This window comes from Coturnix japonica, chromosome Z (assembly GCF_054131305.1).
Source record: "Coturnix japonica strain WE chromosome Z, WE-NBRP24, whole genome shotgun sequence".
In the NCBI taxonomy this organism is placed as follows: domain Eukaryota; kingdom Metazoa; phylum Chordata; class Aves; order Galliformes; family Phasianidae; genus Coturnix; species Coturnix japonica.
In genome coordinates this window covers 12,629,264-12,653,952 of record NC_140702.1, presented here as the reverse complement: position 1 = coordinate 12,653,952, position 24,689 = coordinate 12,629,264, and the positions used below count along the sequence as shown (strand labels likewise).

Below are 24,689 nucleotides of genomic sequence, written 5' to 3'. Positions count from 1 at the left end.
GTAGTCACAGGAATGTGATTCCTCTTGGCCAAAACACAAACAATGGCAGGAGGTTATAGAGATGGACTACCCGTGTGCAATTAAGTGTGCCAGGTTTGTCATGTTGAAAATTACTTCTGATTCTGGAATGAAAAATATGAATGAAATGTCTTTACCTCTCGCTTTATGTACATAATTATTCCTGTGAGACCAGCAGTTAATCCAAGTATTTCCCATTTCACTTTGCCCTGTTTTGTTTTGTCAGCTGCCAACAGAATATCATGACCAGGAAGTAAAACCTCAATTGACCGAGTAACTTCACAAACAGTGCTTATGTATTTTTTTGAATGAATTCTGGCACAGATTGCAGTTGACCACTGGATTTTTTTCTTGAACTACTTGAAAAGCAACTCAGCCTGAACTGCTTTGAATTGCTGGCCCATGAGTAAAGAAGCCATCTGTTTTCAACTACCTACGCTGCTGCTGCACAGTTTGTGAAACTCTGCATTATATGCTAGGCAAGTATTGCTTCAAAAAACAGCAGTTGAGAGTTAAGAAGGTCTCTCTGGATTTTTAACTTGTTAACTAACCCAAACACATCAAGTTTTACCAGCTATTTGCACTGTGACAAGGCTTCGAAAATTTGCCTTTTGCTCAGCCTTGCAGAGAAACCAAGTACCCCAAAGCTGGGTTCAAGTATTACTCCTCACTGTGAACTGGCTTCATCTAACTTGAACTGACGTACCAGGACAGAAGTCTAGCACCTCAGAATCATTCCTGTGGCTACACTGGTGTGCTGCATGCTGCTGAAATGCAGGTACAAGGAACAGATCTAGCACCCATATTGTGTTTGTTCAGAGAACTTAGATGATACCTAAGCCATCCACACACCCATTAAATTTAACCATCCTTAAACACATTGCTGTTTTCCTCTGTCATCTCTGCTACCTTTGCACTGAGGCACCATGGCACCAAAGGGGGACCCCTTTCCCCCACAGAAGACAGCTAGGTCATGATAAACCTCAGAAGAACCTGCAGCTTGCTTCTGAGTTTGACGCTGAACAGCGTATGTTGAAGCTGAAAGTGAAACTGTAATTCCTGCTGGAGCCAACAGCCTTATTTCCCCTTGGAAATTCTCTCCCTGTTTGTGGCTTCTGCAGACAGCCCTCTTCTGAAGGCTGTTTGTCTTTAAAGGGACTATGTTTCTCTGAGGATTGTTAAGATGCATAAGGAACGACTCTGAAAATAGTCTGTATCTGAGGACAGCAAATGCACTGGGAATTTTATTGTAGGGCTGGGTTTTCCTCTGAGAAGTGTGGCAGTTGCTAAATAGTCCTTAGTGAATTGCACTTGGTACTGCTAGCAGGGTCCCAAAAAGAAAAAGAATGTAAGTAAAAGGAGTTTTACCTGTATGGCACCGTGATCCAGTCCATCCAGGGGGGCAGTCACACTGATAAGGAGCCACACAGCGACCTCCGTTGAGACATGGCAAAATGCATATTGCTAAGGAGAAGGGAAGAGAACCAGCAAAAACAATAATCACCTCTGCAAATGAAGAGGAAAAAAAAGCTCCTTACATTTAACTACAGGCTCTGACTGTCCCTCAAAGTGTTTGTATGCAGTACAAATGGAGCTGAGAATGATCTACCCAGAAGGCACGTGCGGCAAATACCACTGGCTTGGTGGTCAGAAAAGAGAAGGAATGAGGACAGACCATTAATGAAGTGATTTCTGGAGTACTTCAGACACCTCTGGGCTCTGTACTCATTACAAAGGAGCAAGGGCTGTTTGCTTGCTTCGCTTCTCACCTGTAATTTCCCTGGACAATGCTCACTTCTGTAAGGGTGGCTATCAAAATCAATATCAAAATCTGGTCAATCATTTGAATGAGAATGAGTTGAGCTAGGTCCCAAATTTGGACCCATGAGGGGCACTTCCAGGAGAGTTTTACTCTGGGAGGATAGGATCACCCTCCGCAGAGATCAAGCTTAGCAGGTGCAGCCAGCATGGACAAGAAAGAAACAGTGAAATTCTAGGAGCTCACAAGATTCATCCATATCACCAAGATTTGTCTGCATCACTAAAGTACCGGTGCTCTGCACATTTTTCAAGGTGGTCAGTTCTTTCTAAGGATGATGTACCTGTCCTGTTATCTGTGGAATGTATCTCTGTGTGTATGACTGAATTCCTTCCAAGCTCTGCAGCCTCACCTGTGGCCTGGCCCTGACAAATCAGTGCTCAGCGCTAGCAGTCAAAAGAAGAGGCCCTCAGAACCTAAGACTAAAGCTATCTCTTGTACTCACCGATGGGCCTTGAGGGACAAGGCACACTGCAAAATCAAGGTGGCACTAACTAACTGCAGGAAGCCTTTACCTCGCTTCTCACTGCCTATGTTAAAGAGGGAAAAAAAAAAAAAAAAAAAAAGGCCACTGCCTGTGTCTGCATGAACTGTAATCCAGCTCGTCAGCTGTCTGCTCACTTTCCTCACACAGGAAAACAAAGTCAGAACTGGGATGACAGATTAAAATGTCTAGGGGCGTAAAAATTGTCTTTTGGTCATGAAGAACACATTAAGTATTGTTACTAATGTTAAGGTGAGGAAATCAATCACGGCACCCCAAACACAATTCTGCCAGGCACAGGGTTCAACCCCCTCCAGCTGAAAATATTAAACACAGAGGGCTGAGTATGCACTGCAGTGGTACTGCCAGCATGAAGGGTTCACATCTCACCAACTCCTCATGTTAAGATCACTGCTGAGGAAATGGGAAATACGGCAAAACCCAGCAACTCCAGCATCACCCAGAGAATTTCTGACAGGCTCAGAAGCCAGATTTGCTTGTTCACAGTCAGAACAGATCCAGTTCTCCAACTATACAGGGATACAGGTCAGGAAAAGCCAGCCCTGCATCAATTAAGAAGTGTTTTGTAGGGAAGTATCAAAGGATGGCCCTTTGTCTAGAAACAAGCAATTGCTTCCTTGTTTCTATTCTAATTTGTCAAGCAGAATAAAGCTGAGTTTTTTACATTTTTGGCTCTTACGCCTTTAATTTTCACACTGAATTCACTGAAGAAAATTCACTTGTCTTACCTAAAACATCTTTTTAAATAACACATGAAAGATGATATACATACGCTCTTCACAGAGACGACCCATCCAGCCGTCTGGACATGAGCAGGCATTTGGTCGCTCACAGACTCCACCATTCTGACATGGGAACCGACAGACAGCTGGAAACAGAACAATTTCATGACCAACACAAGAAGGTTAATTGGAACACAAAGCATAACAAAATTCACAAGCATAACCTGGCTTTGACTTCCATGTCTATGTTGTTTTCTAGCTGTCTGCAGGTGACTAGGTACAGTGACTGAGAGCACAGAGGAGAGAAAAGGTAGTGCTTTCCTCTTTACTTACTGTGAGCTGTTAAGACAACCAAAAATGCCCTTGAGCAACAGCAAAAAAGAAAAATGCTTAATTTTTAGGACAGTCTGGTAAATTATCTGAACAATGTTTAAAGGCTGATGTTGTGCTTTACTTGTTTATTACCACTCTTTTTTTTTTTTTTTTTTTTTCCCCTAAGACAAACAAATGAACAAAATCTATTACCCACTTTTTTCCTCTTCTTGATAAAACCAAGCTTTCTTCTAACCTCTAGTTAAAAGAAGGTAATGGTATCTGGACTTAGACAGGGTTTGCTGAAAGTATGACAGGACAGTGTGGTAGGAGAAGGAATTTTTATTGCACTGCCATCCTATGCAATATGAGGGTGCAGCATGGGCACAGTGAAGTGTTTACCTGTGGAACTCAAAGTATGATTATAAACTTCCCCCAGCTTTCATGCTGACTGGTGCTCCATGGTTCACATACCTCTTAATAAACACTTGCTCATAAAAGTGAGGAACCTGAAGTGCTTTCTACCATGCTACTACAGCATGTTGCCTGAACACAACAGACTTACTTGAGTGACACTGTATTTCATCTTGGCTAATACATCCAGGGAAACCAGGGCTACTTTATAAAACTGAGTGGCAAGCTAAGTACAAACATTTCAGACTTAAAGATTATTGAAGCAAGTAAAATCCCTCATCCCTCTCGTGTCTGTGTACATGCTATGCACATAAGATAAAAAAAACCCCTGTGGCTTCTGGATGGTACTACAGGACAAATAAGTAATCAGACAAACTTCTAATTAGTGGTAGTCATGAATACAGAATAACCTCAGGAAACTTAGTCTGAACTGTTAACTGCATCCTATCTTTAATTATTTTCTAGGCGCGTAAAATATGTGTTTAGGCTTTGAAAGTATTTCAAGTCTTGTTCAGTGTCAGTATTAAATACAGTGGCTTAGCACACTGGTTCAGACCTAAGCTCCATGCTGGAAAGAATGCAGATCTCTCACTGATTGAGCTGGGCTTGAGTCATTCTTGCAACCAAGCAATGCCATGCTGCAAGTTACTGCTTGGAGCCCATTGAAATGAGGCCAAAGCTTTTGCCTTTTTAGAAAGCTTCAGAGCCTTCCCATTAAATGTCAGCTGATAACTGGGAGGAGTTTACAGAAGCTGCAATATTTTAAAAAGGTATTTTGAACAATTCTTCATTGTAAAGACATCTATGAATACACAGACAGTTTGTCTCTGGTGTTGGCTAAAGTGAATGGTGTGCCAAATACATTTCTGTTGTGCAACAAAAAATTATGTAAGTTGAATAAAAATACATTTAAAGTTTTGAGATTGTCTGTGATCCACTCCACAGAAAATATATTCCTTCAGTGTATAATAGGATGGTAAACAAAAGGCTTGTATATAAACTACAAGCCAAGTCAAATTCAAAGCCCAAGAAAAACATTTTCTGGAATTTATACTCTCTCACTCTGTTGATGGAGAAGACGTGGATATTTCATTAGTTACTGAAGTTGCTTTGCACAGCAGCTCCATTCCGCCCAGCAGTTCGGGATCTCGGTCAGAGGTATGCTTTTCCTGGCTTTCTGCCCTGGTTGTGAAACACTGAATAACTAAGACTGTACCATCCCTAGGTGTGCACTTGTTATATACATCAGCTTACACAGGGAGAGACAGTTTGTAGCTGTGAGGATTATTTTTCACTCAGCAGACAATAGCAGAGAAAGGCTTGGGGCGGTAAACTAAGCTGGGATCTCATTCACTGAAAGAAAGCAGGACAATTCAGTCCTGACCTGCTAGAGAAAGAATAGGAATTATTAACTGAAACATCAGTAACTGGTAGCGGATCTCACACCCACAGTACCAATCTTTGTTTTTGAGTTCTCTTATAAACCCATACCTGACAGTTATCTACACAGGACACAGAAGTGGTAACACTTCTGCAATACAAATAGGGGCAAGCAAAGGTAAGAAAAGATTCCTGGTGTTTGTTCCCAACTCTGCCAAAAAGCTGCCCTGTAGTAGCAAGAAAAGTCCCTCAGAAAGTCTGTTCACTAGTTGGGCATCAATTTTTTGGTATATGCCTCCACAGCAGACACCTCTCCCATTCAACACAATGCTGTCAGAGACCAAATACATGACAGATTTCAGAGCATCTCAGAGAGGAGAGATAGGAGCTAGACAAGCTGTGTGAATCCATGCAGTCTGCTGAGTCCCACAGGTATTTACATTTGGCAGATCCAGCCTAATACTTTTCACCCCTGAAACTCAGATCAGAATCTGGCCCACAATCTTTATCCAGTAGTGACTCAGGTAAGCACAGCTGTGGTTGCAGCTCTTCCAGAGAAGCCAATGAAATCTGTTTTTTAATTACAATATTTACATTAACTAACCCGTTCAACTGGGCCAGATTGTTTCAAGCAGGCTCAGGACACATTAGTAATCAACTCACAGAGCCAAAAACAGTAAGTGCAGCATGAGTCATTGCGAAGAGTGCTTTCATGTTGCTTCTGATGTAGACCACAAAGGCCCTGTAGCCCTTTTGTTAGGCAAATCCCTCAAATGAATTATAAAGCAGTTCTGAAAGATTATTTTGACGTGTGTCACAAAAACATGTCAGTGCTCCCAGAAGAATCTTTGGTCCTTTCTAGTTCTGTTTCTGGGTGAAAGGAAGGGGGGAAATTGTTCTGACCCTTAGCATATCCAAAGGCAGGTTTTTCCACTTTGTTTTATTACACTACTCTCTGACCATCTGTCCATTTCATCATTTTGCACTTCAGAATAATTGACCCCAACACTTAATCCTCTGAACAGTCTCAAGAAGTCAGCAGTGTTTGAAACAGGACGTGTTTGACAGTTCTTTGCGCATCATCCCTCCCAGCTTTTTAGCTACCAACGTCAAGAAATGCTTTCAGCAGATGATGACAGCCCTGTGCATTAGGGCTAAGTGTTCTGTCTAAGGTATGTTCTGTCACAGTAAGAATAAGAAGTAAAACTGCTGATATAAGGGAGGCAGTTGAAGAATGCAGTGTTACAACGTGGAGATAACATCACAGAGTTTTGCTAAATATCTAGCTTATGAAGAGTACATATTGTGCTGAGATCCCTCGAATTCCACAACCACCATAGTTCAGAAAGAAATAATAAGCTACTTGGTGAGCTTTTCAGAAAGGGCTCTGTAGTTTATGAGTGCACATTTCACAAAGAACTTTTGAATACCTATCAACATCTGAAATAACTCAGCTGCTTCTACCACGGATGTCCTCTGCTGGGCTGCTCAACAGCTGACTTTTCAGGGCAGTGACAAGCCATGATCACACAACTAGGAAAAACAGGATTTTTGGAGGCAGCTTCACTGAACTGTTCATGAGTTAAAACTCCACTTCTCAGCCTTTGGGTCTCCTTAAAACAATCTACTGACGTGTGATTTTTTAGGCAAGGCAATTCTAACTACTGGATCTGGAATTTTCAAGGAATGTCTGCTTTCACACACGGTAGGGTAATTCAGATTAGCTAGGTCTTAACTTTATGATCTGATGGCAGAAGTCAAACCAAAAACACTGACAAAGGGACCCTGATTAGTCAGTTAGGGTCAACTCTTTATAGGAACCTCCAGCTCCAAGGGATTTCTCATCTAAACAGAATGGTGGTAATGGAGGGAGGATGTACTGTGACTTCCATTTTAGACGGTGGTTGCTAAGGCACTTGCAATAGCAGAGACAGACCTGACAACTTAGATTATGGCTCCAATGTTCCCAGATCACTGTTCTAGCACCTTTCCTTTTTTGCAGGATTTCTTGAGCTCTGGGAATGTCACTGCTTACGAGTTACCACTGATGTGCCCTAAGGTTTTTGCTTTTAATACACTTCTGACAAAAAGGCTCAGTTTACGGTGGCAATTGCAACATTTGAGATAAGACTTCAGAATGCAGTTAACTTACACAGCTACAGATTGATCTGGCAGCAGGAATGAGAAGGGAAACGGCACAAGGCAATGTTTCTCCAATCAGTGCCCTGTGACCTTGGAACTCTTTTGCTATGCCTTACTCTTATTTTTAAGAAAGCACTTGAATATATTGATATCTGTTTTTTACTGTTTAGTTTGTGGTCTACTTTTTTTGTTGGTTTCCTCCATTTTTTCTGTTCAAAACCGATTACTTACATGAATCTTATCTGTGGAAGAACTAATTCTGAAATATTAACAACTAGTGTATGAATTTTTTTTTTAGTTAATATATGAAAAAGTGATGTCTTCCTTCTGGAATGTCAAGGGTAGAAAGTTAAGACTATCTTTAGTATTTTGCTAAAATCACAAATATTCTGCAGTAGTTATTGCACTACTTAGTGAGCTGTATCAACTTATCCTTAAGTACTTTACTATAAAAGAATTTTCAGCAAATGCTAAACTCTAAACACAGTGAAAGTCTAAGCATCTCTTACTTTTGTTTTCTGCAATGCTTGATCTTTGGTTGGGAAAAAATGACTGGCAGTGTTAATTTGAAGCAGCTCAGCACGTCAGTAACATGACTTGTTCTGTCACTTTCTCACAAAAGATGTGGAGAAAGGATCAAAGGTGATGGTTACAACACTGCAGGAATAGCCAGGACTAGAGAGAAAAATTGAGGAAGTCTTCTCTTTCATGTGGAAATAAAGCAATACTCTGCACTTGAAATGCCCTGGGTGAAATCACAGCTGCACTGAAATCAGCAAAAATTTGGCTTTTGTTTTTACTGCTGCTACGATGACTCTTTCATACTCGTGGTTAGTTAAAAAATACTTCTGTCATTAAAAACGACTTACCTTTGCAGGTAGGTGGTGTTGTCCACGTTCCATTTTCTAAGCAAATGCTCCTCAGGGGTCCCTCCAGCATGTAACCACTGTAGCATGAATAGGTGATCATATCTCCATACTGATAGAAGCTACCACGGATGAAAGCATTCTCTATGTGAGCTGGGGGCCCGCAAGATATCTCTAAACAAAAGAAATAACCCAGAATCTGGTGAGCTACAATGCAGGCATTGTATGGTTTCTAACTCTGGACACTATGCTTCACTCATAGGACTCAGGAGATACTGAGACACCTCTGATAAAATTGCAGTAAGTGGTGCTTCACAGTGTGCATACTCAGGGCAAACCTGTGTCACATGAACAGCAGTGCACATGAAGATGACCAGCACCAACAATTTCACGTGACACAGCAATCAAACATACACAGCAGAAACTATGAAATGGTTGAGTCTGCAGGGTAAAGTCACTGCTCCAGCCAATACTGTTTGCAAGAAGCCAAAAATCTTTCAGTCATCTTCTGAAAAAAGGATTTTCCATCAGTGTCAATAAATTCAATAGAAGTCTGCTCATCCCTATCACCCTTGCTTCACCATAATCTCATAGACTTTCTCAGGATATTTGGGGGCATTCAACAAGAAAATCTGTCTGCAGTGCTTGCAAAATGTAAGCTGAGAAGAAAATGACAGCTACAGCCCAATAGACAATTGTGTAAGCGGACATCAACTTGTAAACATACTCTGAAATAACTGTTAGAAGGAAAAAAAAAGCTCTTTTGTGGCGCTTCTCCAGTTGTTTCTATGTGCCAGGGTCTCTAGAAGCAAACCAGCTCTCCATATGCTGATAAAAGATCTCTCCATTCTGAGTAACTGCAGCTATACAGAACGCTATGCTAACAGGTTTGTGCTGTCACACTCCTGTTTGATACAGATGCTGTCAAAAACCGTGTGGAAATGCAGGGATCTGTACTTACTGTTTTGTACTGTACTTACTTTCACATTTAGCTGTTGTCGGAGTCCAAGTCTCATCAGCATTACAAGTGATCACAGCCTGCCCTTTCAACTGGTAGCCTTCCCTGCACCTGATGGATACGTTCTGCCCAACGTAAAAATCCACCTCGGAGAGAAGGGCATTCTCTGGGATTATGAAAGGCACAGGACAAGGGTTTGCTGTTGAAAGAAAGGGAGTGAAGAGGAAAAAAGAAAGAGAAGAAGGGAACTTTAGAAGAATTTCGGCAAATTTCAACTTCAAATCATACGATGAGCTATAGAAATGGATGCTCATCACAATTCACATTTTAAATTTGTTGTACAGTTATGAGATTTGGGTTATAAAACAATGATAAAAATTTTTATTCTCTTCTGTCATAAAACTTGGTACCATACTCTAATGAAGCCTGTGGAAGATACAGCTAAGAATCTAAGCGAAAAGCATTTTACATTTTACTATCACACCATTCTCTCTTTCCTTCCTGTTTGTCACAACTTTAGTGCAAAAAAATTTAACAAAAAGAGTCAGACTGATTCCATTCCTTGATCTGTGGGCCTGGACCAATACAGAGCAGAACAAAATCCAGATCCTTGAGCACAAACATTTGAGTTTAAAAATTCTATAATAATCTTACTTTCTACTGGCTGTAAACTTGCTGAGCTTTTTTTTGTATAGTCTATTGATCTCACCACGAGCATGGAAAAAGCTGGACTTTATATACATCAGAGATTAATCCAGCTTCATAAAACGAATATCCTCTGTGCCTGCAGTTGTACAAAACCTATAATGCCTCCATTACTACCCTAAGACAACAGAAGATCTCAAAGGTAGTTACAGCAACAGGGACAGCTATTGTAGGTGTGCACAGTGGACATTTTATAAAATCACAGAATAATTTACACAGACATTTAGTCCAACCTTCTTCTCAAAGCACGACCAAATATGTTGGCCCACAAAGGGCCCTGAACAGCTAAAATAGAATTATTTTTAAGTATAGACGTTACACATCCCCTCTAGTCCTATTTCAGTTTCTTCAGGTACTTAATCAGAACTTCATTTGCTGCAACATGGATTTACCTGTTTCTAAACCTACTACTATGCACCTCTGAAAGAAGTTCAGCTCCTTTTTAGTTCCACCTTGCCAATATATAAAGATAAGGAGATCTCCACTGCCTTCTCTTTCAAAGACTAAAGGAGCACTTTTCTCTCACCTGCTCCTCATAAATCAAGTTTCTTACTCCTACTGACTTTATTCAGTAACAGCTTTCCAACTAAAAGGACTTACACTGAATACAGCTTGTTCTTTTACTGTCATGCAAATGCACTGAGACAAGATAATGCCTTGGCATATCTCAGTAACTGCTTCTTTTGTAAGAACAGGATGCACACCAGCAAATCTGCAAACCTAGGTCAAACCACTCCAGAAGAAAATTACGGTACATCCCTACCACTATCAGCAGATGCTGTTCTCATTACTACCATTATAAACTAAGAGTAACCCAGACTTTAATCCTTGCAAGTTAAAATCACTTTTTCACTACAAAGCAAACACACACGTTTACAGAGAGGCAAAGGATTACTCCATCTTCCATCCCTTGTGCACTCTGCTGTAGGTTCTCCTTCCAAACTGTATCCGCTCTCGCATAAATATGCTATAGTACTGCCAACTGTATTATTTTCATAAATTGCCTTCCCATTCAGCAAAGAAAGTGGAAGTTTGCACCTGGTCTCTGCAAAGAAAGAGATGTCGTTAATGCAGCTTGATACTAGACTTGGACTTGCAACAATTCCTGAATTACTCACATAGTGTGTTTAAAGTACCGGCCACAGACCAATAAATCAAGAAAATGACCAAAAGAGTTTAGTAGACACAGTACAGACTTGCATGGAAGCTAGGAAAGGAGCTCCTCCCAGTGACAGATAAACGCTACAGCCGCATGTTTTTCAGGTCAGCGACATGTAGCAGTGCTGGGGAGGGCACATTTATGACCTCGTACAGAGATAAGCAGGACAGAACATGGAAACAGTTCTTTCTCACTGCTAATAAATACCTCAGAAATTTGCAGTCCTTTGCAGCTTCCATTTTGACAGACAAGAAATACCAGGTGAAATGCAGAATGGTGCAAGATGCTGACCCTTAAATTACTAATGGTCCACCCCAAGATTCTCTGCTGTGTTTCTGAAACCAGCAGGCAGTCAACCCAGGCTGGGTTACTGCTACTGCACAACAGACTCTGTTCCATGTCCCATTTAACATTCAGTTTTCCTGAGTACTTAGAATAAAGGGATGACTTCAGATTAAACTAGCAAAAGCAGACACACAGCAGTTAGGTAACAGGAATAGAAAAGCAAGGAGAATTCATATTTGGAACCTCACTTTTTTTTTTTCTGTTTTCATGTTGAAAGCCTGGTTTCTAACCACTACTGCCCAATCCGTGTAACACAGGTATTTCTTGCAACAGGTCCTATTGTGGGAGCATCAGAAAGCACTAATGTGCAGACTGGTATGTCATGCGTTCACAGTATTTGTTCAAAAGAGGACTGTGAAGGCTGAAGGCTGAGCGGCTGATACTGACCTTAACACAATCCTGTTGCTGGATTTGGGCCCAAAATTCAGAGAAATAATGTAAACGTGGCAAATGACTCCAAAAGGTTGCCAAGAGAAGTCCCATATCTCTGTGTCCATTATCTTTTGTTAATGCTTTGATTTTCTGAGACTGTAAACAAGGCCATCTCTCACTAAGATCATAAAACTGCAGAATAAGAGCTAGGGGAAAATGATGTCTAAGTCTCCTGATTTAGTAACAAACACGGTTCAATCTGACACATTTCTTTTTTTCAGGTGCCATTTTCAATACATATCACTGATCTGCTTCCAAGAAGCAGCTTACTCCCTGGACCATATGATACACATACATATTAGGGAAGCTACTCCTTTTTCCAGATTAGAGCACACCAGGCTACAAAACCTACAGGCTATAATCCAGTCTACAAAAAACATTTACCTTCACACAGTGGTAATGGCTTACTCCAGCTCCCATTGGCAAGACATGTGATATTCTCGGGTCCAACAAGATGATAACCAGAGCTGCACACAAAAGTTACATTACTTCTGTATGTGTTTCCTGTAGAAATGGCCTCTGCTTTTTCTACTGAGGGATGCAGCCCACAAGTAATTCCTAGAAAAGAAGGAAAGATTGTGGTATTGTACAAATGAAGAAGCCCATTCTGCCTGGCTTGTACACCCTGTCTGACAGCTCTATTTACAGATGGAATTAATGGAAAGATGGGAAGAAAGAAGTTGGGAAATACAGCAGGGAGAAAAGTCACACACTGTCTTGCCTGCCCTCTCTCCTGGGGTTCAAGCTGCAGACCCCAAACCCAGAGAGAGAACCCATCCTAGTGCATCTGACAGTGTTGAAATCTATGAGATGCACTCAATCAGGCAGTGATACAGAACACTTCTTGTGAGAAAACCAGAGGCTGCATTCTCAGGCTCCACTGCTCCTTGTACAGTGAAAGATGGTCTTGGGATATCTCCCAAGAAAAATGAGAGCAGCTACAAAAGGCTGTGCCCCCTTGTATCGGCCATACAATAAATACTAGACACAGTCATCAAAGCTAAAAGAGAAGTCTCCAAATGACAGGACATCACCACAAGAAGATGGAAAATAACTTGCTGGTGGAGATAATAAAACCTGGCCATTTTATTTATAACTTTTATGAAATAAGTCTTCAATCCTTTTCATGCTTGTGCAATTGTCTGCTGCAGCCCAGAACCAAGATTTGTTCCTAAGCAGAAAATTCTTGATCTCCAGACATGCAAAGTGTCCGGGATATATTAGCCTTTGCACTGCAGAGTCCGATAACCACAGCTGTCATGACCAAGGCCTTGCACATCTTAATGTGAGGCAAATAAAATGCAATAGGCCACATTCCTCCTCTAGCAACCTGAGCATAGCATTACACTTGTGCTGTTTTAAAATGCAAAAATGAGCTCCCTTTAGACCAGAGAGAGACTGCCAATGAGAACACCACAGCTAGCTTTTCCTATAGCTCCTCCAGTTACAGCCCTGCCCCCCAGCTGGAATGGGGAGACCAGGTGGAAGCCAACCAAAGTACTCTGCTAGTTAGCTTGACCTGGAGAACTGCCAGCACATTGCTCTACTTTGCTACTTACGCCTGCACAAAGGAGCAGAAGGGCTCCACTTCTTGTCAACATGGCAAATTCTTCGGCTTGGTCCCTGTAGTTCAAAACCAGGGTCACAGCTGTAAAAAGCCTCACTGCCAAACAGGAACTCTTCTCCTTGAACAGATCCATGTTCAATTACCTCTGGGGGCCCACAAGATACTCCTGTAACACAAGGGAATACACTGCAGATATATTATGCACGTGGCATACAGCCTGTCCTGCTCACAGCTTTTCCAGACTTTTCACTCTAAGAAAAAGGGAAAGAAGAGCACAGTGATTATAAGGGCATTCCCAGATATTTGCTGCTGAGTAGCAGAACGGTAGCAGAATCATGCTTTGTGCTCCCGGTTAGTGCTGAAAGACAAAATCAATTGTGACTGTACTGGCAGGAAGCCTCAGGAAATTACACAGTTGACACCTACCATCAACAGCTGAACTCCATGTAAGTATTTATGTAGACAACTTCTGTTTTGGCATTGCAGTCAGAAGGAATCAGGTATCTCACAGAATCTAAGTACCCTTGAAAACCTGTATCCGTAGAATTACAGCTGCAGCTTTTGGTAACTAAGGTGGTTGGAGAACCTTAGAAACCCCAGAAAGCATAACCTCAAAGTGGCAGAACTGCTTAGATTTCAGACACCACCCTTCCAAATTGAGAATAATCTGCAACATGACAGTATTTTCTTGTATCAATAACCCGATAAAGGAATACAACTCTCCAATTTGTCACTGATACCCTTTGTTTAAAGTTTCAGAAAAATTCTACTGTTCTCACCTTATTTAAGCATGAAGTTAACACAACACATTTAAATTCCTCTACATCATTAATTTTCCTTCTACTTACCAGAAGATGCACAAAGACCAAAAAGGTGAAAGAATGTCAAAAGCTCCTTTGGGCACAGAGCCCTATGTCTGAAGTAAAGCATACAAAAGTGTAGGTATTTGACATCAGCTGCTTTGGAACTTGTTTGCCCACCTTTCTTAGAGGCATAGGGGCACAGAGGTGGGAAGGCGTAAAGATTTCCTTCACACGGTTACCTGTATACACCAGCAATTCTGGACTTCTCCTAGGGTGCAATCTGTAGTACTTACCAAAATTTTAAGACATATGAAGACAGTGTGAGTTATAAATCAGTTATAAAACACTGTGTTTTCTGGTTAAAATCACCCTTGACCACATTCATCAAGTGAGAAACTCAGATGGGACGTACTTCTGCATGTTGGCACTGAGCCACTCCAAAGCTTGTCTTCTTGGCAAGTCCGTTCTGTATCACCCTGTGAAACAAGAGAGAGTACTCAAAAAGAATTTCACCTGGTGACCCTTTTTCTCCCTTTAACTCTAATATCCAGCAAGCCCAGTGAACTTTCCCTCCATGTGCAACCCATATAAACAGGGAGCTGAATGCTGCAGCCCAAGCGGAGTGGGCAAGTGCAGTTTATTGTTTGCAGACCAATTGCTTGAGGTCAGTTAGTCATTTCCCCTGTTCGTCTCCCTGGAGAACCACTGCTTTTGTCAGTTTTGCCATTCTTGTTCCCAGGAATGTGTTGCCATGGCACATCTTCCATCCTTCCAGTACACTCTTAGTGAAAATTGAACTTGCATTCTTTTCAACAACAGTTCAAACCTGTGGTTTCTAAACACACCACAATGACTTTCATCACATTCCAAACACTCCTGCTTTAAATTTGGTAATAAATAACATTTTTTCTTACTCATGTGCATATTTTATTCATTTCTTATTTTAATCCAAAACATGAAGAACATCCCAAATTTTCCCTTGAATTAATATGCTCTAATTACAAATCAAGCCCAATGAGAAGGGCAGCTGCCTGGAGTAAGTGCTGCATGGCACTACACCCACTGGGCTGAGCTTTCTGAGGAAAAACAAAAAAACACAGAAAAACCAATTGACACTAGGTGGCGAAGCTGGTGTATAAAACATGGATCAATTTTTTACTATACAAAAGCTGGCTTCTTACCACCAAAAAAACACGTTTAACAGCAGCTCTACCTATCTATCTAAATATCAACCCAGTCCTCCATCCCTCTGTCACCATTCTGCAGTCTTCCAGGCATCCCTAGTGTTAGTACAAATGTAGCAACACAACACAAATTAGACTTGTTAACTGTAGTCACTCTCTAAACTCTTCTTTTTATACATATTGAGTGGTTGAGTGCATAAAGTCTATATTTAACACTGGTGTTACTGCAGGATCTAGAAGCGTGACACTGGATTTTGCTTCTATACATGGAACATAGTGGAGAGAGACAGCCTCTGTTCTGAAGACCCCCTGCTGAACGTCCTGTACACTGGCAACCCCTGGGGCTCATGATGGCCAGGCTGTGCCTCAGAGACAAACTTCTGAATTCACTGCAGCTTTTGAAAACACATGATGGGACTGTGAAGTGGTAAGCATCCACCCTGATAATTGGACATCAGAGGTACTCCAGAACTCACACAGAGGTAACAGCGCTCATAATAAAAACAACATGGAGGTGTTCCCACCTCCAGGAGTGCATAAAGCCGCCATTAAACAAACTGCAGTCTGTCTCATAAAAAGGAAAGGAAAAAAAGAAATCATTTCCACCCAGTCTAGCAATATCACAAAACTGAGGGCAGCAGCATTTATCAGGGACTTTGACTTTTGAACTCACAATGCTTGGAATGTTATGAAATTGAGGGAAGAATATGATCTGAGATCAGAGAGTCAGTATGAGAGCAACATGTGGGAAATCAATTCTTCCATGACTTAATACCAGAAGTATGCATCATTGTTCACAGAAGTAATAAAAAAGTTATGTTTTCAGAAGGCTGAAATAATCTTCACTTAAAAAGTAACACAAAAAGGTATTTACAGAATATATTTCTTGAGCACAATGATTGTACTCGCTTCAGGTATTACATTAACACACTGAAAGGATACCCTAGACATACCAGGAGCATTCTACATACAGTAATGAAAGCAGATAAGAATGTAGCAGCTACTGATATGCACTAATGCAGAGCAGGCATATATCCTCACTGTCTTCACATAAGACCAGGAACGGACAACTAAAAAATTAGAGTGCTAGGGAATGAGTTTGCTTACTTGTAATTCATAGCCAGAATCACATTTATAAAGAACCACATCTTTATAACTGAATTTGGTGCCAACCACAAATCCATGCTCTGGAGATTCTGGGATCCCACAAGACACAGGAATGCAAATATCATCAGAAAACTCTGGCATCCAAATGCCACTCTCCTGAAAAATAAGTGTGATAAAGAAGTGTGACAGCATCATTCTATACGCTAAATTCATATTTAAATGAAAATGTTAGGGAAGTCATAGCAGAAGTTTCCAATAGCAGTGGGCTTACAAATGTGGCTAACATAGTGTTATCTGTGAAGTCCTTAACAAAACCTCAGCAATGTAAGTAACATTTCTAGATGGTCAACATAGGCTGGAGCTTAGCCCAGTCACCCAGTTCCATGTTCTGCACTTGTCTCCTGTCTGAAAGTTCATTATCATGACTAAGTGCTTCAGCTGCCCACTGCGGTCCTCTAAAGGAAGCCTGATACCTGAACAGAAAATCATCAAACACATTTAACTCCTTCTAAGGTCAAGAATAAGAGCAGACCTTCTCTAACAAGAAGTACCAGTCCTGTGAGAAGTACATGATTTATGCTCTGAAATGTGATAATATGAATGGTTTTAAAAGGACAACATTCATTCGTTTTTGACAGAAGAACCAAATGTTAATTACCAGTTCTGAAAATCTACATGAAGAAAACTATTACCTGTTCCTACTGGAGAACAAGAAGGCATACTATATTTTGCAGGACATGCTCCACAGTTTTTTGTTGTGCACAATTAAAAGCCAAAAGCTAACCAGGCAAAAAGAGGACTCATGAATTCAAAAGAGCATGCCAAATAAAACAGTGCAGATAGGAGTATACCTTGCATGTGGATGTGCTTGGTCCCACCAGAGTGTAGCCTTCTACACATGACAAAGTGATGTTTGTGCTCACTGTGAAGTTGTCCCCAAGTACTATGACATGGGTGATATTTCCTGGGAGGGAACACTTTCTGGGGCAGCAGGAAATACTTTGAGGAGACCACTGTCCATCTTCCTGACATGTGCATACATCCACCTCTGTCACCATTGTGTAGCCTTCCAGGCATCTGCAACAGAGTACAAACATCTGACCACAAGGATATACAGCTAGGGATGAACTGATCTGATCATTAAAAAGACAGCCATTTTTCAGCATTAGCTGGTCATAAGCACACCCTGCTATTAGCATGCTTATATCAAATGCATTCCATTGCCATAGCCAGAAGTTTCAGACTTCACCTCCAACTGCTTCCTGTTGCTGCAGCACCACAAGGGAAAATGAGTTGGTGAGTTTAGTGCTTTGAGAATATTCGGTGCTTTAGTGCAGACCCTGTACTGCCCTTCCCTTTGTAAGAAGGGCTTTTGGTTAAATAAACAATGATAGACAAGAGCTCTTACAGCTTCTCCATTGCCAAGTGCTGAATACCCAATCTGCAACTTTCAGCAATTCTAAAGCTGATTTTACTTTCTTCCAAGAACAAACCAAGCCTTAGGCTTAACAAAGGTTGCTTGCTTAGAACTTCAAGGCTGATTTGTCCTGTTCCACACAAAGCTTCACCAAGATCAAATCAGTGGGCCTATAGGATCTGGCCAGCAGTTGATTTACCTGTAAGCAAACAAACACATCCCCTTCACCTTGTCAAAAATGGAGGGGAACACTTGATTCTGTTAAATTCACCTACATACTACCTTCACAGGTCAGTCTTCTACCATTTATTGCTTTTACTTCCAAAACAACATATCCCTTTCTGCCAACAAATTATAGAATCACAGAATTGCTCAGGTTGGAAAAGACCTTAAGGATCATCAAGTCCAAACAAGACTTGATAAAATTCTTCCTGGAGAATGAGATTTGCAGTGTGCACATTCCAAGAAACTAACAGAGATCTCTTTTTCTTGTCTGTGAAAAAGAGTGTGCACCAACAGCACTTATTGACAGCACAGTGTTGCAATGCATTAGATGAGACTACAGGGGATAAGTCTCTCTGTATGGTTACAACATGAAACTGAAGTAGGAAGAATTAGCAAATGGGGTGCCAGAAGGGGAAAATAATTCTGTGCCTTGCTGACTGTTCTTGCTACCTGCTAAGAAAAGCTACCTCTGCAGAGCAGTGTTTCAGTGGAGACGAGGAAGGCAGAGGAAAAAGAATCCAAAGGTGGTGGAAGAAATACCTCTTTTCTTTGGTATGTATGCTTATGTGTGCATGGGGATGTGGGCTTTGTCTTTATACAATGATAAAGCATACATTTTCTTCCAGGTCCTCTAAAAACTTGGACTAACTGAGGGTGCATAAGCTTTCCATCTTCATTCTTTAACAAAATGGTTTTACAGAGATATCATGGCAACAGTGTTCTTACCTGTACTGGACTTTGCTCCCATAGGTATGAGTGTTCCCAAGAACCTCTGCATTTGGGACAGAAGGTGGTGGGCCACAGCTTAGCAGCTCACAGCTTGGATATGGCTTTTTCCAGACACCTGTTTCCACACAGGTGAGTTCTGGACTCCCACGCATGACAAAACCTGTCAAGCAGGTATATATGACAGTGTTCTCATCTGCAGAGCTGCTCCCATTGATGAACGTGTTGGGGATGATGGGTGGGGAGCCGCAAGAAATCTGCCCGCAGCGAGGAAACCCAGCACTCCACCTGCCAGCTGTCTCACAAGTGATTTCAGAAGGCCCTAGCAGCTTAAAGCCCTCCAGGCATTGAAACTGGGCACTCTTCCCACAGCTAAAATCTTCACCAAGAACGACCCCATTCTGAACCTGTGGCGCAGGACACTCACAGGGGAGGCAAGATGGAAGACTTCCACTCCAGGAGCCATTGGACAAGCACTGCCGTAGAGGATTACCGTGCAGCTCATAGCCAGGAAAGCACACATACTGTGCATACTCCCCATAGGTAAAGTCCGAGCCATTCAGAAAGCCATGGGAGATGTCTTCAGGAGGTCCACAAATGACTGGCTCACAGTGTGGAGCTTCTGAATCCCAATTACCATCACTTTGACAGGTAAGCGTGGACGCTCCTTGCAGATTATATCCTTCATTGCAGTGATACCGCACTTCTTTCCTAAATCCAAAATCTGAACCACTCATTCTCCCATTGGGAAGAGGCAGTGGCACAGGGCAGGTCACAGCTTTGCAAACTGGAGTAATTCCACTCCAGCTTCCATTTGTAAGGCAGACTCTATTCCTGTCTCCATCTAAAACAAAACCTTCGTTGCAGCTATACTCTATATGCTTCTGGAATGTATATTCCTCTCCAATCACCTGACCATTCTCCAAAACCAGTGGTGGACTGCAGGAAACAGGAATGCAAATTGGTTCACTACCATCCCACTTCTGGTTCTCTAGACATCTCCTCTCTGTGGGGCCATTTAACTGGTAGCCAGGATCACATTCATAGTAGACAACACTCCCATAAGTGTAATTTTCCCCTTTTACATTCCCGTTCATAAGCTGTGTAGGTGAGCTACATGTTACCACTTTGCAGTATGGAGCAGTGTTACTCCACTGCCGATTCTGTAAACACAGTCGTGTGTCAGAGCCAATAAGTGTGAATCCTGGCTTACAGGTATACTGCACCATGCTGCCAGGCGTGCTTTCAGTAAAATGCAAAAATCCATTATCTGGCGGTGACAGCAAGGTGCACTCTATTGAAATGCAAGAGGGGGCAGTGCCATTCCAGGCCCCATCTTCTTGGCAAGCTAGAACGGGGTTTCCCAAGAGCTCATAGCCAGAGTAGCATGTGTATAAAATGACAGTTCCAAATAAGAAAGTGGTCAGCTGCATTGCACTGTTCTCCTTTGAAGAACTTTTCAAGTTTTTCAAATTGTCACCCAGTAATGTATGTGAAAGGGAAGGACTCTCTGTCACTCTCTCCTTGTTGGAATACTTTTCCCAATGTCTAACCTGCATGTACTCCCCAAAATCAATGTGAGGAGGTAGGCCACAGTCTGTTGGGAGGCATGTAGGAGTGGAGCTGGACCAGCCTGATTCTTCACAGGTCTGCATGGCAAGGCCTGACAACTGGAAGCCTGGCACGCAGCTGTAAATAACCATGGCCCCATAGCTATAATCTGCACCCTCCACAAAGCCATTCTCAATAGGCTGAGGGGGCTGGCAATTTATGGCTTTGCAGGAGGGAACGTCTGTACTCCACTCTCCTGTCTCTAGACAGCTTAGTGTTTCCTCTCCTTGGAGCTGGAAACCTCTGTCACAGGAATACTTAACTGTCTGCCCATAATGGAAGTTTGTGAATGAATATCTGCCATTGAGGATCTTCTTGGGCTGTGGGCATTCAATAGGTTTGCAAACTGGTCTTCCTCCAAGCCATTGGCCATCTTCTCCGCAGAGAATAGTTGTGTTCCCCACCAGTTCAAAACCAGGTTTACATGTATAGAGGGCTGTGCTGAGGAAGGTGAGGCCCTGTACATCAACAATGCCATTCTGAATTTCTTCTGGCTGGGGGCACTCCACAGGAATACACTCTGGCAATGGTAAGCTCCATGAGCCATCAGCCTGGCATCTGATAGTAGGCTCACCCTTCAGTAAAAACCCATCTACGCAGATGTACTTCACAGTGCTACCAAAATAAAGGGATGAAATCAAGGTGTCACTGAAGGGGACATACGGAGGCGCAGGACACTGTACAACTTTGCAGAAGGGAAAGGAATCATTCCACTGTTGAGAGGGCAGACATTTCAGTACAGAAGAGCCATGTAAGACATAACCTTCTTTGCAGGAGAACTGTACAACACCAACTTGATAAGTCACTTCCCTCAAGACCAGCTGATTTTCCACCAGGGGTGGTTCTGGACATTTTGTTGGCACACACTTTGGGCTTTGCTTTTTGTTCCATTTCCCAGACTTCTGACACGTCCAAGAAACATCTCCAATCAGCTCATAGCCCTCTTCACAAAAAAACTCAACTCTGGAACCTGTATCAAAGGTTTCTCCCTTGGAGTAGCCATGCTGGATAGGTGGTGGTTTTCCACAGCTGAGGGGAACACAACGAGGAGGTAATTCACTGTACCACTGTCGATTGGCTTGGCAAATAAATACTGAGCTCCCAACCAGATGGTAGCCAGAGTCACACTGATAACTTGCCTGATTCTCAAAGAAGTGTCCAGTTGTTTCCTGTAAAATAGATAAGACAGGGACGTATCTGAAATGAAGACGTAAGACTGGGGCAGTGGGAGTTTGATAGCATTACTTTTGTCCTCTTGATCTAGCTTCCAGTTGAATTCCAGACAGCAGACAAGGCTGTCTGCAAAGAAACGAGCATGAATAACAGACACAGCATGTCTTTCCTCAAATGATGCACTCTGCTGTCAGGAGATCTGAAAGCACCATCAAAAAGAAAAGGGAAAATTCAAGGTTTAGAGGGCAAATCTAGAAAATATTTCCTTCTGCATTCTCCTATCTTGACCAGTGAGACCAAAAGAAACATAAACGAAGACAGAAATATGTTGAGAGAAGCTGACAGGAAATGGACTACTGTTGCTACAGTACTTTAGCTTACATCTGTATCCAAGGCTGGAGTCTTCAGATGTAAAACTATTTAATAGAGGACTTTTGTAAGTGTCCCACATGTATCTGCAGAGTCTTCAGCAGGTAGCTGAGAAGTCCATCAAAGTTGCAGAGCTGAGATAGTAAAAAAAAAGTCTCTAATGGGAAGGAATACCTAGAGGAGTAAATCTGCCGAAGGAAGACACTACCAAATGATATGCATTAATTAGAGGATGTGTATGTGTGCAAGTCCAAACTATTGCTATTACTGCTAGAAGTTCATACAAGAATTGGAATGCAAAAAAAATTGCAATTCTTAGTAAATGCACATTCCCTAGTGGCTAGACTTAAGGAAAGAGGATAAATGTTCAGGTGAAAAATGCTAAAGAAATTCAAAGCTAAATTTTACAGTAATGTTTCTGATCCTCCTTACTACAGTATTATTCCTAGCACAACACAGATTAAATAGGTGTTACAGCTCTGGGCTTACACAAGATTTTTAACCTTAGGCATTGTTGCAAAGTAATCTGATAGGGAAAGGACAACTTCTGACTTCAGCAAGGAAATATACTTGCATCTAAAACACACAGAGAAATTATCCTGCACTTATTTATCTAATTCAAAGCAGATTCTTTTTTACAGCAGTGCAAAGAGTAAGGCTTACTAACTGTCAGTAGTACTTCATACATCTCCAGATGACACTAGGAAAGTCATTCATAGACTAAACAAGTGAAGAATGAGATCTCAAGCAAATAAATTGATTTTCTTGAGGAAAAACAACAACAAAACAAAACAAAAAAACAACTGCATCAGTTATGAAGATGTATTCAATTTGCTATGCTATTAGGCAGATGAGAAAACAAAATTTTTTACCTTTATAAAGCCGTTCTCAAGTTGGGGAGGTTCTCCACAGGATACTGGGTGGCATGTGGGCAAATTGCCACTCCAGCTGCCAGTGGCTTCACAGGTACGCTTCTTTTCTCCCTTGATGTAGAACCCCTTGTTGCAGCTGTAGGCCACCACTGCTCCAAAGCTGTAGTTGGTCCCACTGGCATAGCCATTGCTAATGCTGGGAGGTTCTCCACAGCGAACTGGAATGCACTGGATGCTCAAAGGAGAAGGACTCCAGATGCCCCCTCGAAGGCACTCTATCTTGGCTGATGTATTCAGAACAAAGCCTTCCATGCACTTGAAGCTCACAATGGAGCCAGCTGGAAACCTGGCTTTACTGATGGACTCTAGGATGCTGTATGAGACAGTGGATGGCTTTTCACAGAAATCAGCTATGCAGTAAGGCATCTTCTTGCCCTCTGGAGGCACCCACTTCCCTTCTGCATTGCAAAGCAGCTGAGAGTTATCAGCCAGGCTGTAGCCATCTGAGCAGAAGTAATAAGCTATATCGCCATAGAGGCGGTGGCCATTTTCTGGTGATGCATTTTCCACATGGGGTGGTTCATCACAGGACACTGCCAGGCACTGCTGGTGGCTCACACTCCACTCGCCGCTAGCTAAGCACTCTATGGTTGCAGGGCCAACTAAAGTGTAACTGTGGATAAGAAACCATATACAAAGTCAATAAAACAATGCCACCTACATTTTCTTAAGCCCCCACAGATGTAGTTTGTTATCACTCCAATGACAAGTAGGATCCTTTACAACAGTTACCACCAATTTCAAATGAAAGACCTCAAAGTCAAATTCATCCATGGGTGAGATGTCACAGTAATGCATATCCTAGAACACCTTGTGCAGAATACAACTCTGTGATCTGTCCATCTGATTACCATTCCTGAATTTCCATTTTGACTGAAAATTTTCTACTGCAAATGAACAAGTACCATGCTGGGACATCTATCCACTCCTCAGAGAAACTATCCCACACAGAAATTATTCCCATTTAGGAGAACTGAAGGGAAAAGGAGATGAAAAGCCCCAAAAAAGTATTCTGGTTTCCTGTATTAGTTGCATCAATCTATTTTCACACTTGCAAACAATGAGAAACTTCTTAGCAATATACCTAGAAAAGGTGTCTCATGTAAAGATTCTGAAAGATCTTAAAGCTCCTCGAAAAAAAAACAGTATAAAAGAAAATATCTTTATACTTTGCAGTGAAGTTCTACAGTGTAAGAAACACTTGCATACTAAAAAGAAGCAGCTCTTTGAATCTTAATGCAATAAAAAAAAAAAGTAAGGTTTATTTCAATGTTGTTACAAATAATATTGCAAAACTAGTTTAAAAACAATATGCTGGTGTATTAATCTTTTTGTCATCAACAAGAAGCACAAAACCCTCCAAGTCACTTAGAGCCTGACCTTGTGAAAGCTCATCATATATGCTCTGTCTTTCGGACAGAGCCGTTTCAAAAAGTTCAGAGGGACTGCTTATGAGCTGTAAATATAGGCACATTTATAGCTTCTTCCAGCATCTCATTCATGCCTGACCATCAAAATGGAGCCATGAAATTTATTCTGAAAGTTACCCACACTGCACTGATGGAAATAAAAGAAAATAATACACCTCAGTGAACAAGTACAGTTTTAAGTAACCAGAGTTTAGAACACCAGAACACTTGTGTTACTTCTTAAGAAAACAGCACTCTTTTAAGTGTGATGAGACATGGTGAATTTTTGATGGTCGCAGCCTTGAGTTTACCAGAAAAGTACTAAGTCTAATTCCAAGAAACTCATCTGCCCTGTCCTCTGAATCCTCTCCAATCTTCTCTTCCAAGAT

General features: G+C 41.7%; 1 protein-coding gene across 2 annotated transcripts in view; it reads right to left on the bottom strand.

Annotated features, from left to right (window-relative positions):
* The window catches only part of SVEP1 (sushi, von Willebrand factor type A, EGF and pentraxin domain containing 1), a 115,832-nt gene that overhangs the window by 5,435 nt on the left and 85,708 nt on the right, over nt 1–24,689 (bottom strand). The window contains exons 37-48 of one of the 2 annotated variants that reach the window (XM_015849871.3): nt 22,832–23,504; nt 18,807–21,586; nt 17,290–17,515; nt 16,439–16,594; nt 14,560–14,623; nt 13,337–13,510; nt 12,162–12,335; nt 10,713–10,886; nt 9,159–9,335; nt 8,182–8,352; nt 3,115–3,210; nt 1,387–1,482 (exon numbers count right to left, since the gene is read on the bottom strand). In XM_015849871.3, coding sequence (XP_015705357.2) covers nt 1,387–1,482; nt 3,115–3,210; nt 8,182–8,352; nt 9,159–9,335; nt 10,713–10,886; nt 12,162–12,335; nt 13,337–13,510; nt 14,560–14,623; nt 16,439–16,594; nt 17,290–17,515; nt 18,807–21,586; nt 22,832–23,504 — 4,961 coding nt within the window. The remainder of the gene's footprint in view (nt 1–1,386; nt 1,483–3,114; nt 3,211–8,181; nt 8,353–9,158; nt 9,336–10,712; nt 10,887–12,161; nt 12,336–13,336; nt 13,511–14,559; nt 14,624–16,438; nt 16,595–17,289; nt 17,516–18,806; nt 21,587–22,831; nt 23,505–24,689) is intronic. The other variant, XM_015849872.3, reaches the window with a different exon arrangement.